This window comes from Falco biarmicus, chromosome 9, assembly GCF_023638135.1.
Source record: "Falco biarmicus isolate bFalBia1 chromosome 9, bFalBia1.pri, whole genome shotgun sequence".
In the NCBI taxonomy this organism is placed as follows: Eukaryota; Metazoa; Chordata; class Aves; order Falconiformes; family Falconidae; genus Falco; species Falco biarmicus.
This window is the reverse complement of record NC_079296.1, coordinates 34,554,663-34,572,675: the sequence shown is the minus strand read 5'-3', so window position 1 is coordinate 34,572,675 and position 18,013 is coordinate 34,554,663. Positions and strand designations below refer to the sequence as shown.

General features: G+C 40.2%; 1 protein-coding gene across 8 annotated transcripts in view; it reads left to right on the top strand.

The window, feature by feature from the left end:
* Window positions 1–18,013, top strand: part of PCDH15 (protocadherin related 15) — a 443,438-nt gene that overhangs the window by 264,043 nt on the left and 161,382 nt on the right. For all 8 annotated transcript variants that reach the window (XM_056352005.1, XM_056352006.1, XM_056352009.1 and 5 more), the window contains 3 exons: window positions 3,527–3,720; window positions 10,211–10,343; window positions 16,167–16,246. In XM_056352005.1, the coding sequence (XP_056207980.1) occupies window positions 3,527–3,720; window positions 10,211–10,343; window positions 16,167–16,246 (407 nt within the window). The remainder of the gene's footprint in view (window positions 1–3,526; window positions 3,721–10,210; window positions 10,344–16,166; window positions 16,247–18,013) is intronic.

Sequence of the window (18,013 nt, the reverse complement as noted above, 5' to 3'; positions counted from 1 at the left end):
GTTAAACTTTAATTCTGTTTAATTCTGGGTTTAATTCCTGGTTTTGCCCCAAAAATGTTATTCAAATCACTTATCTTTTCAAGCATTCAGTATTTATAAGTTTAATTAGCCTTATTAATCTATGTACTTGTGTAGTCAATTAATTTCCTTTTTCATGTTGTCACAGTAAAAACTGGCCTTGTTCCAAATTCTGGTATTAAATATTTGGGACCTTGTATTTTGCATAAAGCCTTTATTTATGTCTTTGTATATATTAGTTTTGAAGTTCAGTAAAGAAGGTTATTACAGCACTTTTCTTAACTGTGCCACTTAGTTTGACAGTTACTCTTTGTGAGGTTAATGAACACAACCAGTTGTGTATAGAAACTATAAAACAACTGATTAAAGAAATGGAGCTTGAGAGAGGTTTAGGCTCTGAACCCTAGGAGCATGCAGAGAGGCTGTTTTATATGCCAAATTTTGGTGCGTTGAGACCTACCATTGCAAGCTGATATATTGATATATCAGGACATCATATGGATGGAATGCAAAGCACATTCTGAAAGTGCAGTCTTCATTGGGTAACTTTGTCAGAATTTCAAAAGAAAATATAGAGTGAGGTAGACATGTTCTCAAAAAATATCATATGGATATTAATTTGTGTTTTAAACATCTAAGAGGACATGATCTCTGTTTCATCATTTTTTTGAGGTACTTCAAGTGATTATCCTGCATTCAATATACAGTATGTATCTAAATACTATAAGAGGGTGAATTAAGGTTTGCTCATTCTAGTACAGGTGTGATCAATTTGCATTGTTGGAAAGAGGCATCTATGACAAAGAAATTTAAATAAAATGAGTTTAGATAAATACTTCTGTGTTAGAAATTTGCTTTGGATCACTGTGCTGTATGTGAAAGAGGGAAAACACTGATTACTTCAGGAGAAAAGTAACTAACATGCTTTTCAGTTGGTGAATACTGTGTACAACCTATTCCATGTTAAAAATGGTTGGTTTTCCATGAAGCAGCTCAGTCCCTAAACAGCACTAATACTTTGCACTCCTAACAAAGAAGGTAACCTCACTTTTGTTAATATACCTAAATCACTTACCTTTTAGCATTTCAGTTAATTTATTAGGTTTAAAGCTATTGTGGGCTTAGCTCTTGGTTTAGAGCAAGTTTTTGACTTTTTACATAAAATATTTCACTGAGCCTATGTGCATAAAGAATCAAGATTATCCTGTAAAGCAGCTAGATCCCTGCATTTTTCACATACTCCCCTTGGTGTTTAATGTTGTATGCAAATGTGATTAACTTGAGTATTACAGTTTTGGGTTTTATTCTTCATCTCCTTCTTGTTCCAATTGCAAGGTTTCATTTCTGCTCTTCCAGTTCTTTAGCTATCCTGGGGCAAAGGTGGTTTGTCAGTTGTAGGTAGTGCTCTGAAGGGCTGTAACCTGCTGAAGGCTGAGCGTGGTGCTATATATTGATTGATAGGTTACATTATATTCTAATGTAGCAGAGACTTCAGTGAGTTCCTCTACGTGTCTGCAATGCTGTCAACTTTGAGAGCCCCCAGGGATGAGGAGAGTATTTCCAGCAGGCAGATATTTAGCGTGATGTGTTGGCTGGCTCTGGCTAAGATGATGTCTGTTGATCCTACAGTTGACTTTGCAGTCATTGCTGAGGTTTTGTGTCATCACATGTTACTCTTGAATCCTGGACTTACAATCCTACGTGCAGTGTTGCCCACTGGCATAAGTGTTTGTGTCAAGAAAGCCAAAGCAGGCGGGCCAGCAGGGACCTTTCAAGAAGCTGTGTGTTTATTCTTTTTTCATCCTCACTGTAGGACCTCTAGAGGGAATAATTTCTGAGGCTGGGATTTCTTTTTACTTTGTACATCCCGGGGGGTGGGGGTGGGGGTGAGTGGTCTCTGCAGTAACTCCTTGCTCCCCTTGCCATTTCCCACCTCAGACTGCTTGGCTGCAGCTGGAAACAGCAGGAGCCCATTGTGCCATTTTTCCCCGTCGTTTCCACTCCACTGCTGCGGCTGTGGCCTCCTAGGTGTTCAAGTACTGCTCATACTGCTTTATGTCATCCCGTGTGCTGTTTGAGGTAATATATAGTCCACAAAATTAAGAGCCAAATGAGACACCAGTGTGTGTATCAGCAAAATATTCCCTATGTGAAAAAGAAATCTGCCTTAGTCCAGAGGTACTGGTGTAGTTCGGTAGTACTTTGGTGACTCAACCCTAAATGTAACAGAACACTGTGAATATGGTGATAATTAAGATGTAATTTTAATTATAGTAATACAAGTCAAGTGGCAGGCACTGTGAGCTGTTTGCTGTGTGATTATAGGTCATATGTAGAATAACTTCTGTTATTCTATATATGTGTAAAAGAAGAGGAGAGGGGAAGGGGCTTAGCCAGAACATGGGCTGTCACCTGGAGTGTCTGAGGCATGGATGCATATTTTTCTGACTGTTACAGCAGGGGTCTGATATGAAATCTCAGATTGCTAGTTACTTGCTTTATGGCATGGCAGTCAGAGTCACTGGTACTTGACACTTGGCAAAAAGGAAGCAAATATGTTTACTGAGCTGTATTTCTGTCTGTATGTATAAATGTTTGATTTAGCATGGCATGCTACAGAAGTGTGATAAACCCATTGCCATTCCCAGGGGCAAGATAAGAAACCCCCTGTTTCATTATGTTCATCATTATAATTTGGGTCTAAAATATTAGGCTTTAGAATTTTCCCAGAATCAAAATCCTACATATAGAAGAAACACTGCATGCGAGAGCAATCACAGTCCCAGTAAAGAGATAGCGTAGAAACAACAAAGTACAGAAGTACATGCTCAGTTGCATTTATCATGGGAATGTGAAATGGCTGATACAAGCACAGCTTCAGGTAGGTGGTGTCATGTTGCCATGTGACATGGGCTTTCCACATGTGTGATGTGCATGGGTGTGTTTCCTACATGTGTACCCATATGGGAGCAGCTGCCATTTCCCTTCCACTCACCTTCCTTTATGTACACACAATGTAACACAGAGATTGTTCTTCAGTTCTACACCACAAGGGTGTGTAATGCAAGACCTGAGTATTAGAATTTCAGGCAGTAAAAAGACTGTCACTTTGAAGAGTATAGAGAGGGATGGGGACATTCAGTAATTAAATATGATTCTTTTGTTAAATTTACAATACAGTAAGTATTACCCTCCCCCTCCCCCCAGCAGTATTATAAATTCCAGTCCACAGAGTAAACTTGGTCTTAATTAGTTTTATCAATTCATATCTTAAAATAAGTCGCTTACAATCTTAGGTAAGCAGTTTTTCTCTGCTTCATGATGCTTTTACGCCTATTATCCTTCATTTAAATTGTATCCTTGTTGTACAGTAATTAGAAATTACTGCATATGTTACAGGTGTTCAAGTTTCCCTGTACTTCCTCTACCCCTACCAAGTTGCCTTACAAAAAACTGTTAAGCTACAACACTGAACCATGCATGCTGACATTCTGGTTTTGAATTGCAGCTCACCGCTGTAGATGCAGACGAGGGACCCAATGGACAGATAGTGTATGAAATTTTGGCTGGGGATCAGGGAGACTTCATCATCAATGACCGAACAGGCCTTATCACCATTGCTCCAGCAGTTGTATTGTCAGTGGGGCGATCCTATGCTCTCACTGTCAAAGCATCTGATAGTGCTCCTCCTGCGCAGAGAAGGTAAAAAATCTTATAATGAAACTATTTTTTTAATTAGTGCTTAGTGGCGCTTAAGAAGTGTGGGACACCCTTATGTCTATAACTCTGCACTGGAATACAATTCAATGTGTTCTGTTTGGTGTAAGGATCTCATTTTGGAAAAGTGTCATGTTAGAACCCTTTCACTTTTTGTTCATTATTTTATATTTTCCTTACAGTACACAGTTTTCATTGTTTCATTTGCTTGTAATGGTCTATTTTTAAAATAGAGTACATATTGTGCTGTCATTATGCATGCCCCTTTGTTAAGAGAAATTGAAGAGCTGTAAGGAAGAAATGAGAAAGGAGATGCCTTTTGTTCAGAATGCATGTTGCTGTGATGCAGAAAGGATCAGAAACAGTCTGGTTGCTGAGCTGAAGACCTCTGCAGGTATAGGGTGTGCAAGGTCATCCAGACTTGGCATGATGCAGACGTACTTGACAAGCTGTCCCAGCGGTGAGCCGTACCCGCACTAAGACCTAAATTCTCACCAACAGAATTATTTCGGTTCTCCACCAGCTGATAAAGAAGAGCAGCCTGCAAATTTAGTATGGTTAGAATAGGATGCTCTCATGTTGGGTGGGTGGGGGGGAAGTATTGAGTCCCACCTACCTGCTTCTTTTGAGTTTGTGTTCTGCATATGGTGGCAATTGCCCACAAATGTCATTTCATGAAGGTATAGGAGGGGGTGCATAAAAATGGCTCTCACATTTTGGGCCTGGTGTTGATAATGTGACAGCCTCATTGTCCAAAGAGGATGACAGAGAGAAACAGTACTTTCTAGCATTTGAATCTCCCACAACCTTTTCTCTTTTCCTTAAATGGGGAATGTTAAGAAGGAAAGAACACAGAAGTGGAATTTCACTTTTGTGAAATTCCTTTTTCTTCAGGAACTGCTGCTTCTGTCATGTCTCCAAGAAAGCTGCTCATAATGTGCACCTATATTACAATTACATTTTCCAATCATGGAATTATTCAGATTGATAGATTGTTAGTTTGTTCATAAAACTAGTATCTGGTAACACGGTCTTCTGGTTGAATTTTCTTCTTCTTTCTTTCTTTCTTGCTCTCTTGATAAGCCCTCTTAGGTTGGCTGGTAGTAGTGCTGATGCTGAGGAGAAGATTGTGGACTATTATGTAGTTACTTTTGCGTAGTACTAGCATAGGATTAAAGTGGAGGACAAAAGTCAATAATGCCACATTGGAGAGCTTCAGCAGTGTGGTCCCAGCAACAGTAGCCCCTACATTGATTGCTATCCTTTTGTGTTTGAGAAATCTTTGTTGTCTACAAATGCATACTTCTGATGATGTATGTTGGGAGCATGTGCTTCCTCTTACGTTGGGAGCATGTGCTTCCTCTGAAAATGTCTTTATTGCAATAATCTTCAAAAGTGGAAAAGCTCCCCTTGCTTGTTGTTTCTGCTTGTCTCCCCTTTATGGAATTACAGCATGTAACTTGCTACATAGCTTCTAATGTGTGTTCAAAAAAACCCACTCCATCCTCCATCTAGGCAGTATTCCCATAGCTGGGGGGGGGTGGGGGGGGGGTGGGGGGCCAGCCTGGCCTTGACCCGAGGTATATTTAAGGCCCAGGGCTGTTTTTTCTGTGTCTGTGAAGGTTTAAAAAATCAGGAGGGAGGGCCACTAGAACTTCAGTGAGGTGACATGGAGAAAGAACATGGACAACTCTTACTGTCTGGTAAGAGACATTGAGATTAAAAGATTTCACTGGCTTCTTTAGATTCTTTCTGTAAGGCTGAAAAAACAGACATGAGCTGGTGGTGCTTGAAGCAGCCTCTTGCCATTTTACACAGAGAAAAGCCAGGGACAGCTCATGTGAGCTACAGCCCTGAGGTCTTCAAAACTGTCCTTTTGCATCTCCTTAGTTCCTTTCTTTCAGCTGTGAGGTGGTTGGCATCTCTTAGTTGGGGTTATATGAACTTCTTGCTCCTTCTAATGCAAAGTTGTCACGTGTGTTAGGTGGTTTGCATTGCCTTGCTGGAGGCAGTAACCAGTATTTGAGACTACTAGGAATGGGCTAGGTCTAGCCAGACATTACATATCTGTGCAGGTGGTAAGGTGTGTGCCCTGTAAAAAAAATAAATGAAGGATTTTGATCTAGTTTCAAATATTAAGCATTTTTTCCCAGTTCTGGATTCTGCTGCAGGACATACCAGTTTAACTGTAGTCATGTGAAAACTGACTGGGTTTCAGTTACCCCTTGCTTATGTGCAAAGCAAGACCCACCTACTAAACCTGGCTTAGGAACTGTAGCCCTGTAGCCTTTGTGAGCAGAAATTTAAATTGAAATGCATTCTGTGTAGTTTTTTTGCATATTATGACACATTAAATTCTTGGTGGATGACTGCATAAACCAGGATTTTTTTGGCATATTATTAAAGTTTCTATCTATAGCAAGCATCATTAACATAAGTTATTGAAGTATATTTAAGTACACTTCAGTACTTTAAGTATTTTAAGTTTATACAAAGTATTAAATTTTAAAGATGAAGTTTAGCTTTTTAGAACTGAAGCTATAGTTAAGCATATAGTGATTAGCAGTTTCTACTAATAAAGAAAATGAGAGGAACATTTTTAAAATCAAACAGTTATGTTTCAGACCTTTATCCTTCTGCCATTGACCTCAGATTCCTGTACAGCAGAAACAAGTCACTTAGTGATAAGTGAGCTGCCAGATCAAGCCCTATCTAGAAACTACCTGATCATAAGATTATTATTGCATGCACTGGAATAGTATGCTTTCTCTTTCTCTTGCGTATGCAGAGATTGTTTGTCTAAAGATATGTTTGTCCATATGTATATAAATATAGTCATTATACATTATATAATATAGTTGTGCGTGGAAAGCATGTGGAATTAAGGCAGAGACAGGGACGTAGTCTCAGTGGCTTGTTGACCATGCTTTCCTAGCATTACCATTTAGCTGGAGTAGCATAAAAGCCATATTTCTATGCTTGTGTGAATTTGTGAGCACTGTTCAGTTCCTGAGCTCTGTTCTGTTCTTACTGTGTTCACCTGTCCCTGCAGCATTAAAACACCAGCTGGAGTAGTTGGAAAGCTCACCTGTCTTCCTGCCCATGACAAAGTAGATTTTGCCAGCTGCTTAAATGGGCTGTACCTAACACACACAAAATGCATGGGTAAAAATTGCAAAGCTCTTATCAAAAATAGTTTGGGGGAAAAAAAAAAGCTGTTTGATAATATAGTGCTTTTAATTTGCAGACTACTACTGCTTTAGTTCTCTGAGCTTATCTTAAAGATTTGAAGAAAAATTGCTGAAAATTGAAGAAAATTGTGGTGAACGGAAAACATATTTTTAGAGTTTGATAGACAATAAGCCAGCTTGGGTATTATTAAGATGTAGCAGAATCAGGAAAAAAAATACACAAAACAATATATTTTATTAATTATTCAGCAGTGGAAGAAAAATGTACACTAAACCTCATCTATTTGGATGGATACATCATACACAGACAGCAGCTATCCCAAGAAAATATGCAGCCCCAGTGCTCAAGTGATACTTTGTCTGCTAATTCGTTGTGTCTGTTGTTAAGCATTTGGTGATTGTATTTTTTTTACTCCAACAATGTAAGTGTGGAACATCAATTCAAAAAGATTAGTGGGATATGAGGGAGTATTTTAAAATAGGAAGATGTCAGGAAAATGACTGTAGTTTATAAGTAGGTAATCAACACTTAATGATGGACTTTAGTTGTAATTGTCCATCTTCCCTTGATTACACTAGTTTTGTTTGTTTTCATTGAGTCCGTAATCTTCAAATTCATCTCTTTTAATGCCCAAGGAGATGACAGATGGGAAAGCTTTATCATTCACTGATGCGTTTTAGTGCAAGTTCTGCATTTGTTTGAAGTCTGATTAAATCAAATAAGGACCTCGCCATTATGTTCAAAGCAGCAGGATCCTTATGTCCTGTATTTGTAGATGTACATGAATCCGGCACTTGCTCCAGAGAGATGCAGGGGAGGCAAGCCAGTGTCCACAGCATTGCTGTCTGTGGGAATCTCAGGGTTGCCCTGGACTAGCTGATAGCCAGGGGTTTGGGGCACAGATGGGTGTTCGCTAGGCTGCCGTGATATAGCTAGCGATGGGGAAGTTGAGCATTTAAGGCTCGTTAGAGTCAAGTTGTGTATATTGTTAAGAAACAGGTGGTGGGTTGACCTTGGGCACCTGCTGGATACCCACCCAGCTGCTCTCTCCCTCTCCCTCCTCAACAGGACTGGGGAGAAAATAAGGTGAGGAAGCTTGTGGGTGGAGATCACTTACTAATTACTGTCACAGGCAAAACAGACTGACCTGTGGAATATTATCTGATTGGTAGTTAAAATGGGTTTAGATAGCGAGAAATCAAGAAACTAAAACAATTTCCACCAGCTCCCCTTTTTTCCAGGCTCAACTTCACTTCTTTCCCAGCTCCTCTGCCTCTGAGGGGTGCAGGGGTGGGAAATGGGGGTCACAGTCAGTCCGTAGCAGCCCCTCCGCCATTCCTTCCTGCCCCACTGACATCTCCCTGTGGGCTGCGGGGGGTCTGCTCTGGTGCCTGGAGCACCTCCTCCCGCCTCGGTGCTTGCAGCGCTGTTCCTCACACATTTTTCCCTCATCCTCCTCCTGTTTGCCCCTTTCTTAAACCCATTGAGGCTGAGAGGCCTGGCTGCTGTGCCCGGCTGCGGGGCGGCTGGAACCGGCTGTGCCTGCCCCAGGCAGCCCCAGCTCCCCCCACGGGGACCCTCAGCCTCAGCTGCCAGCCCCTGGAACCCACACCCCACAGCACAACTGAGGAGCCTGTTTCCTATTCAGAGCAGGCGGCAGCAAATGGCTCTCGCAGTGTGGAGGCTCCAAGCTGGCCAAAAGGTGTGGCCGAGCTGAGCGGTGGGGCGCAGCAGGCTGGATTCAATCCCTTCCTGGTGGCTGCGGGGCGCAGGCTGTGTCTGGTGGACGTGCCCCTAGAGACAGAGCTCGTTCTGTGGCAGTTACCTACAGATGGGATTGGGCTTTCGAGACAGGGCTGTTCATAGCTGGTTATCTGGAGCATGGCCGGCATGCTGTGTGACACAGCCTCTAAAGCGTAGCTCTCTGTCGTGGTCTTGCAGCGATGGTCTGCCCAGCTGCCGTTCGTGGTGCGCAGTTATAACACCTGCTGGCAAAGAGCGGTGGGAGGCACCTGTCATGCAGCGGTGACTGGGCGTGCATCAGAATCCTGGACAGCTAATGAAAAATATCATTGGTGATGTGTCGTTTTGGTGTTAAATAAACTCTTATCAGTTAACACAGAAGCTGTTGGTGTTTTCTGGTAGGAGTCTCTAAAAATGCCCTGAACGTGCTAGCCCTGCAAGAAGCAGCTCAGTGTGCGTGTGTTTTGCTTTTCTCCCTTCCCTCCCCCCACCCTCCAAAAAAGAAGAAGGGGTGGGCGGTGGGGCACAGGCACAAAACTGGGACAAATCCATTTGTCCTGAAGTGATTTCTTTCTTGCAGCCCTAAAGCCTGAGATTTACCAGCTTTGTCAAAGGGCTTATGCAGAGGAAATCTGCACCTGCAGTGTAACATTTGCTCGCGTCAGGGTCTTGTTCTGGGGCAGGGGAACTGTTCTAACATACAAGAGAGAAGGCAGGTGGGATAGCTGAGCAAAGATGCAAGAGAAGGGTCCCATTAAAGCAGATTTTAAGTCTCATTCAACTTCAGGGAGACTTTTGGCTCCCTTTCTCAATTTGGAGCAGTTAAATAGCAAGTGTCCCTACAGCATGGTCTTTACATGGTCTGTAGTGAGTGTCAAATGTTCCAGAAGATCCTTCAGCTTGAAAACTGGAATGCCGTTTGCGGTGTATACAGGTTAGGGGTTCAGTACAGTTGAAGGGTTTGCCAGGTTTTTCCTTGGTGTGGGTTTTGTAGTATGCTGTATTGCCATGGCTCACTGGTCTGAAATGGGCTTGGGTTTATTTGTGTGAACCACAGTATTGATGCAGCCTATTACAAAGCTGTGTACATCAGTCTTTTCCCAGCATTATCCTCTCTATCAGCGTTTTCTGTTACCTCTCTTCCAAAGAAAGGTAGCAAACTGAATGACAGCAGGGATACTCCAGGGTGGATATTGTGCATGGCAGGAGAAGTTACCATCAGAATTTGTCATGAGTCTTCTTCTTGTGTGGAATGTGCACTGGTACCTTACTGCTTTATTTTTCAAAGAACACTTGCACTATGTTTAAGAAAATTATTTAGCTTTTCTTCTGTTAACATGGCAGGCTGCTTTATTTTTGATGCAGAATGAAAAACATGTCCTGAAGCTTTTAAAGGAGCAAGGGGAGGTTGTTAGAGCCTAGAGAACATGGAGTGTATACAATAGATGTTGTTGGTTGCATTGTGTTTCTTGATTTATTGATTTTGACTAGCTCTGACTTTTTTTTTTTTTTTTTTTTTTTTTTATTCCTTGCATTGCAGGAGCTCTATTGCTACTGTTTACATTGAGGTCCTTCCACCCAACAACCAGAGCCCTCCCCGTTTTCCCCAGCTGATGTACAGCCTTGAAGTCAGCGAGGCCATGAGAGTTGGAGCCATTTTGTTAAACCTGCAGGTACAGATGCTTCCCTGTAAGCCTTTACTACATTCCCTCTGTGCCCATGCCATGCAGAAGCCAGTCCTTGCATACAGTGGCAAGGACTGTTTATAGGGGCTGAAAATTATTTAATTGTAATAAATAGCCCCTTTTACATGGACCATATAGGAAAAGTGCTTACTTTGATATTTTTGTAACTTCTTTTTTGTGTTAAATGTGCTAGAAGGTTCTATAGGTTGCATGTGGGACTGAAGTATATAAGAAAAAAATTCCATTAATAGCTTAAAACTTGAAAGGCTTGTGATTTGTTATGTTAAAATCTCTCTATATATGTTTGCCAGCAAATCAGAGGAGCTTAAGACCTTCCGCACCTAATTCATGTGGAATTTCAGCAAGGTTTTTGGCCCTCAGCCATCTTTAGCCTGTAATTTTTGAAAAGCATCTGAAGATTAATTACTCCCCTTGGTGTATGCAGCTATTACTGTTACCAGTCTAACAAAAAGTAGAGGTCCCTGTACTAACTGACTGCCTGACAGAGCTCTGCAAGTGGAAGCAGTGAAAGCGTCTTCGTCCAGTATTGCTTATAAATAATGCTGCATGACACAGTTCGCAGACCCAGCTTGCTTCTCTGCGTGCTGCTGCATGGTTAATGTATCAGCTTTCTCCTAGCTTACTTACTGTCCCCTAAGCTTTTGCTGCATTGTGTTCTGTCTACATCTTGAAGGCCAGCTGTGCAAAATATGTAGATAAATTACAACTCTTTAGGTTGTAGTTGATCTTCTGGGGGATCAGAAGCTTAATATTATGGCTTTGAGTCTAAAGCAATAAACTCAGTATAGCACACTCTTCTGAGCATGGTTCCTGTGAACATTATAGCATGATTCAGACTTCATATAAAGCCATTCAAAGGAAGAAGACTGGAGATGTCTGAAGTAAACAGAAACCATAGACAGCAACAGCCTTACCTGCTTTCAGTCAGTGTTCTATTGAAGTCGATTGTACTCCGTGGAATTATGTCAGCTCATACTAGCTGAAGTGTGTGGCTCTGTGTGTTTCGCCCATTTAGTAAACACATGGGAAAAAAAATAATCCAAATTGAAGTGTGTGAAATAAAGGAAATCTAATTGAGTCATTGATGCAGGTGAATGGGTAAGTTTCAATTAAAATCATTTGCTGATGAAAGATGAAGATTATTATAGATGGTTGAGCTGATACAGCCAACTGCGCTGAGGGAGAATGACTCATTTAGCTCAGTGCTGAAAATTAACTTCTGGCATGTCTTTAATGCCTGCAGTGAGCTCAGAATTGAAGAGCCATGCTGTTCAGAGCCTTCTCCTCACTGGTGGGAAGATGCTTGGTTCTGGAAACCCCAAAGAGTAACAGGAACCAGGAGCATGCTGAGAAACCAAAACAGTTGTGTTTACTTGACAGGTGCTGGAATATATGGCTGAAGGGCTGAGTGATCCATGGAGGCAGAAAAACTATTAGCAAGTTTTAGTATTTAAGGATTTTATGCAATTTAAATGTGGTTAGAAAGTGAACCTCATTGTTGGAATAGTCTGTCTGCTTTAGTGTTGCACTAAACCCCAAGCATTTTACCTAGAATTTGTTTTGCTTTTCAAATGATCCTTGGTAAAGCGTGCTGAGTAAATCCAGGAGAGCCAGCTTGTGGCAGGCAGGGCAAAGGAGATGCAAAATTGTCATGTAAGCTACTCTGCTCCTAGCCTGGATGCTAGTGAGAATTCTGGTGATATAGCAGTGGGCATTCTCTTGCTACATGCCCAGGATCCCCAGAAATTATGAGTTACTGTGTTTAGGAGAGTGAAATGCATCAGTTAGTTTTAAGAGCTTAGGAAATGCACAGAAAATGTTGTCTTCTACTTAGTTACTGCAATGTAGATTTATGTTGCATTACCAATATGCTATGCATTACTTAATTCAGCTAGGCACTTCCTGTTTATGAAAAATAATTACTTGTTAAATCACAAAGATGCATGGCTTCATCTCTTCAGGATTAGTCAAAGACTGTATCTCTTGTAGGCCAGTGGTCCTGGGCCTGAAATGCAGATGCATTGTCTTTATAGTGCAAGTACAACTGCCTCATTCTGCATTAATATGCCCATCTGTATTAAAGGACTTTTATTGTGTGGAGTATATTTCTGTCTTCCATCTTTTTTCATTCCCTGTGCAGAATTGGCCAGGACATTTTAAACATTCATAAACTGATTATTTAAGCTTGTGAAATCTTGTGCTGTCTTTTCCAGGCAAACAGAAAGTTACCAATTAGTTATCTTGGGGTTTTTGTGGAATTTTAACAATACCTTAAGGTGTTGCCTGTATTCCATAGGTAATATGGAATATTACCAGACCTCAAATATTTAACAAGTGTTTTCATCTGTAAATTTTCATGCTGATTTTTCATTTCATGAGTAGTCTTATTGATACATTATGTTTTTTGGACTTAATGTATGTTTTGGTTGATGCAGTAGGGTTAAGAGGTTATGTTTCTGTAACTCTCTCAAAAATCTTTTGGTAGTGTTGCATGCAGCCTGAGGATTACAAAAACTGGGAGAGAATGAGCAAGCTTTTTGAAATATTTCCAAGTTATCATAGCTAAAGATCTGCAAATTATCAGTGCCAATAACAATGCAAATACAGCTGTTTTAATTTTGCCTGTTTTACTTTAAAATACATGTTCTAAAAATAAAAATTACTTTCTCCTTTTCTGTTAAAGTTTTTTTATACAGATGATGGAAAGATATTTTTTCTTACACTAGTATTTATTTTATAATGTACCCAGTTGATTGTGACTGGTGTTTTAATTTAGAACATTTGAGATTAAGTAATGCAATATTAAATGGTCTCCACAGTATTAATTTGTAAATAAACCTCAAGAGTTTATTGCATGCCTGGGAGGTGTTTATTGCTTCATGTTTTGCCAGCCATTATTCATTATAATATACAAACACTGTAAACTTTCTGGGAGTCTGCAAAATGAATAGGACTGTTATGGTCCAGTTGTGTGCTGAACAAGGAAGCAACATGAAATCATTGTGCACAATTTTTTAAGTCACTATATGCAATTGATCTGGAAAGCAATAGGTATAGATTGCTCTCTTCTCATGTACAAGTCTTCAGTGTTTTTTTTAAGTGCATAATAACTTGCTGTTCTTTCGCTTTAAAGAAAACAGAAGTTTTTAAAAATAATGATAAACTTTCCCCCATGATTTTTAAAGTATGTTGATTTAAAAGTACATTTTCTTTGGACATAAGGAGAAAATGAAATGAACTAGACAAGTCTTTTATTTTTGGTCTTTTTGAAAGTCACCTGACTTGTTATGAATTAATATAGACCATAAACAAACCTCTGAGATAGCCTTAAATGTGCAGTGAGGACAGGATTCCCTTGCAGATGAAGTAAAAAGAATACGAAGGAGCTCTAAAGATAGAACCAACAGTGTGTTCCTGGTGGTTTATGATCTATGATACTCAGAGGTGCCAACTAGTCATATTTTCTGCATCCAGTATTTCTGTAGTTTTGTGTTCTTGGCTAACACTTTTTGACTTGTCTTTACTGAGTCAGTTCCTGACTGTTCGTATGTTCCACATAAGAATATCTGCAGAATGCTCATACCCTCTAATGTGCTGGCACTTCCTGTCACTCGGTGCCATCCATGGATTTTGTAAACAAATTTCCTGTTCTGTCACTGATGTTGTTAATGAAAATATTGATTGGTATTGGAAGAAACATACACACCTTTACAGAATTTAGTCAATACAAAATGCTATCCACTGCTGTCTGACCTTGATTTTTATGGTCCGGTTTTTTCTTGCTTAATCCTGTCTTCCATTTGGAGACCATGTTGTCTAAACTTGTTTGTGAAAATGTCACATAAAGCAGTGTGAAAGCCTTACTATGGCTAAGATACATTATTACACACACAGCTTTTTCCCTATTTACAAGACCTGTTGTCCTGTTGTAAAAGAAGATTAGATTGCTTTGGCATACTTTGTTTTTGAGAAATTTAGCTTTGTGTTATCCATCTCCATATTGTCATCACAGGTACTTACAAATAATCTGATTATTTGTGGTTTTCTGGCAACTGAGCTCTACCTGTCTGGTCTGTGATTTCCTGGCTCATTCCTCTGTGAAAGATGTACCTTTTGTTTGCCCTTCAGCATGTTTGTCCTCTGTGAGTTTTCAAAGAAAAGTGCTAATGGCTTTGAGTTTGCTTTAGTCAGTGGTTTTATACATTACAATGAATTTCATCAGGCTTTAATTTCAGCAGATGATTTAAAGGTGCTCTATTTATGTACATATTCTTTGCCTTATTCTTTCCCAGCTCTCTTCTGAGAATTTACCCCTTTGTTGCCACAGTTAATTTTGTTTGCTGCTTGATTGAAGCTGAAATACAAGAACTGTTAGTTAGCTCTTTGACATTCTCAGCATCATCTTTTCTGCTTTTATACGGTGGCAAGGTACCACGCTCCGCAAGTTTCCTTTTTAATTTAAACATTTCTTTGTCCCTCTTTGTATTCTTTTTTGCTTCTATTACAGTTTTACCTCAACTTCTTCTGACTTTGTCCTCATATAGTTGTGCTTGCTTTTTCTTTATACAAGTCCCCATCATCTTAGCCATAGTTTCTGTATGCTTCCTTTGGTTAAGGCAAGTTGGTTTCTTACTAGATTCCCTGTTCTGTCTGCACACTGGAATAGTTTGTGCTTCTGTTCTTAATTTGGCAGGGGGTGGTGTTGCTGTTTCTTTTTTCACTTTATTTTTTAAGAACTGCTTTTTAGGTGGTCAGTCTAAAGATAACCAGTCCTTGACTGTAGTCTCCAGCAAACGCTTATAGGGAATAGATAAGAAAAAGGATGGTTCTTGAAAAATGTGAAACAGAAATACTCTTTCCTTATCTTCTTTTTTATTTTCACCTGTCTCCTAGTAAATCCTGCCTTTCTTTGATCTTGTTGGTTGGCTGCCTTACAATTTTCATAGCAGTATCTTTTCTTTTTTTTTTCCCCCCGTGATAATGTGCTTAATCACTTTGGATTTTGAATGCTAAATTGTTGTAACCGTGAGACAGTTTGGGAGACAGTTCGGTAGACGATATTTTCTCTGAAAAACACTTTACACTCTTTTGAGGGAAAAGATGTGTGTACATCTGACAAAAAAAAGTAACAATTACATGGCATATTTATGGCCATTTTTGGAAATAACGTAGCCAAAGCTTAACTTCGAAAGTTTTTTACCTAACTTCTGAAAAGCATTTTTGTCATATAGTAGGTAGAATATATTTGTTTTGATGCCTTTATTAGCTCTTTTTGAAGATCTTATCCTGATCTTCATCCTCCCTAAAGCAAATTATTGTGGAGGGTGAATGCTGCAGTGTCTACGCTGCTCAGTGGAGCATCAGGGAAAGGAATGAGGTTCTGGTAAACTAACAGAAAGAAGAAACAGGATAAGAAGTGGAAATGAAGAATAGGAACAAAGGAAACAAGAAGTTCAGTCTAATCAGTCTATAGCTGCACAAAAATAAAAGTACTTGAATAAAGCCTGAATTTCATACTTGTGATGCTGTGTGTATATATGTAGTAGCAATTTGAAAGTCTGTATTCAGGGTATTGTCGTTTCTCTGTAGCATAAGAATTCTGATGTGCTACAGCTTTATCTTAAGTAGAACATCTGTAATTACCACTCTTGCCTTAGAAATAGAGAGATTGATGTCGTTCCTGTAGATAACTTCAATAAAACTTATGGAGTTAATTTTCCATTTTGTCAAGTGAAGGAAAGAAAAGAAAGCTTCATAACTGACTTAATTTTATCCCCTTTTTTCCTAAAGGCTTTTGATAGAGAGGGTGACCCTATAAGATACCTCATTCAGAATGGAGATCCTCAACAAGTTTTTAATCTCTCTCAAAGGTAAGTGGAAAACCCTGAGAAAACAGACTTGTAACTTTTCAGTCAAGTGAATATGTGGGCTGAGAGCAAAACCAAAGACTTGTAATCAGACATATTCAGCTGTTCCATAGATTGGCTCTTAGATGTTAATGAGAGCTCTGTGAATGATACTGTACTCTGGAGTTTTTCACAAATGAATATTTATTTATTTTAAACACTTTAGTAGGTGAAACTCACTGAGGTGGAAACATGCTATTTAAAAGAGTGACCAGAGATTAATTAAAAACGTTATACTTGTCAGCTCCTGACTAATGGCAGGGACAATTTTTGCTTTAGTTTCCTGCCTTCAAGTGTTTTAGTCTGTAGTGGAAAGTCTGTTGAGCATTATTTTAAAACATCTTTTCCTTTAATTGAATACCAACTTAAATAGAGTTAGAAACCAAGGGTACATTATGAAATTATAAGCACCAGTTAGGTCTGTGCCTGTCTCATCACCCCCTTGTTTACTTTACCCAAGCAGCTATTATTTACACTCCAAAGTATCTTTTCTCTTCATAGGAAGGAGGGAGGGTGGTGAGCTGACTCCCTGTGGTAGGTGATGGTACAAAAGTAACTTGGGTCTTATTTGTTGTTGGTGCAGGTGTAATTGCAAAAAATTGTTCTAATTTGGTGCGTGGGACAGATTGTACAGAAACAGGGCTGTATGTTCTGAGTAAGCTTTAGATCACTCACTGTGATGAATCTCCCATATATGGAGAATAAAATCACTTAGGAAACAATATGAAAAAAGCCTTGACAATCCCAAGAGATGCTGCTGATGTTATCCACCAGGATTGATGGGCCCTTTAATAATAAAGACTTGTTATGCAAGGAAAGGGACAGTTTAGAGAGAGGAGACTGTTCCACTGAGCTGGCAAGACCAGGAAATTGTGTTGGGCTGCTGTTTTTATTCATTGCTTAGTGCTGGAGTTTTCCGTGCAAATCAGGGAAGGTGTGCTTTGTTTACCAGCTCAGAGGAAGTGTTGGGAGTCATAGCTCCTCATAGCTCCAGAACAGCGTGGATTTGCAGGGTTTTCTGCACAAGCAATGCTAGCAATCCTCCCCTTAACACAGAGAAGTTTGGTCGGTCTGACCTACTCTGTGACCTTTGGAAGTTGAATAATGAAGAGTGTGCCTGGCTATGTGAGAGAACCTCTGAAAAGGGGGCTACTCAGTAGGTAATTGTTTTGTGTAGTTCGTGCTTATCACAGCACTGTTCACATCCCACCATAAAAATCTTGAAAGTTCTCCATGCCAAAGAAACTTAAAAATGCGTGCAAATTCAGGACAACTCCTGGCCTGCCAAACCTGTGGTGTGAAGGTATTCTCAAAGTCAGATCCTAGGCAGTTTCTGTATTGTCCAGCTTTGGATGTAAAAAGGGTGGCAATACTCAGAAGTCAAGATGTTAAAGGTGGCAGGTGAATTCACAGCTGTGAATTCGGTCTGAAAACAATTAAGAAATCTGGTGCCTTCTCTGAAGGCTGCAGGCACAGCACCACCCCTGTGCGTTCACAAGCAGTCTTGCAGCAGTTGCAGGTGTCACCTTCCAGGGCCTGTCAGGGGTGGCTGGGAACCCTCCTTGATCCCACCCAGCCCCTAGGGCCCATCACGGGCAGCCTGACACCCCCCAACACACACACGCCAGCCTCATGTCCCCCCCTCATGGGTCTGAACATCACACCTCATTAAGAGTTTCAGCACAAACTTAGGCTAGTGTTTGTCTTTTTTTGATCTGTTGCCTCTTAGTA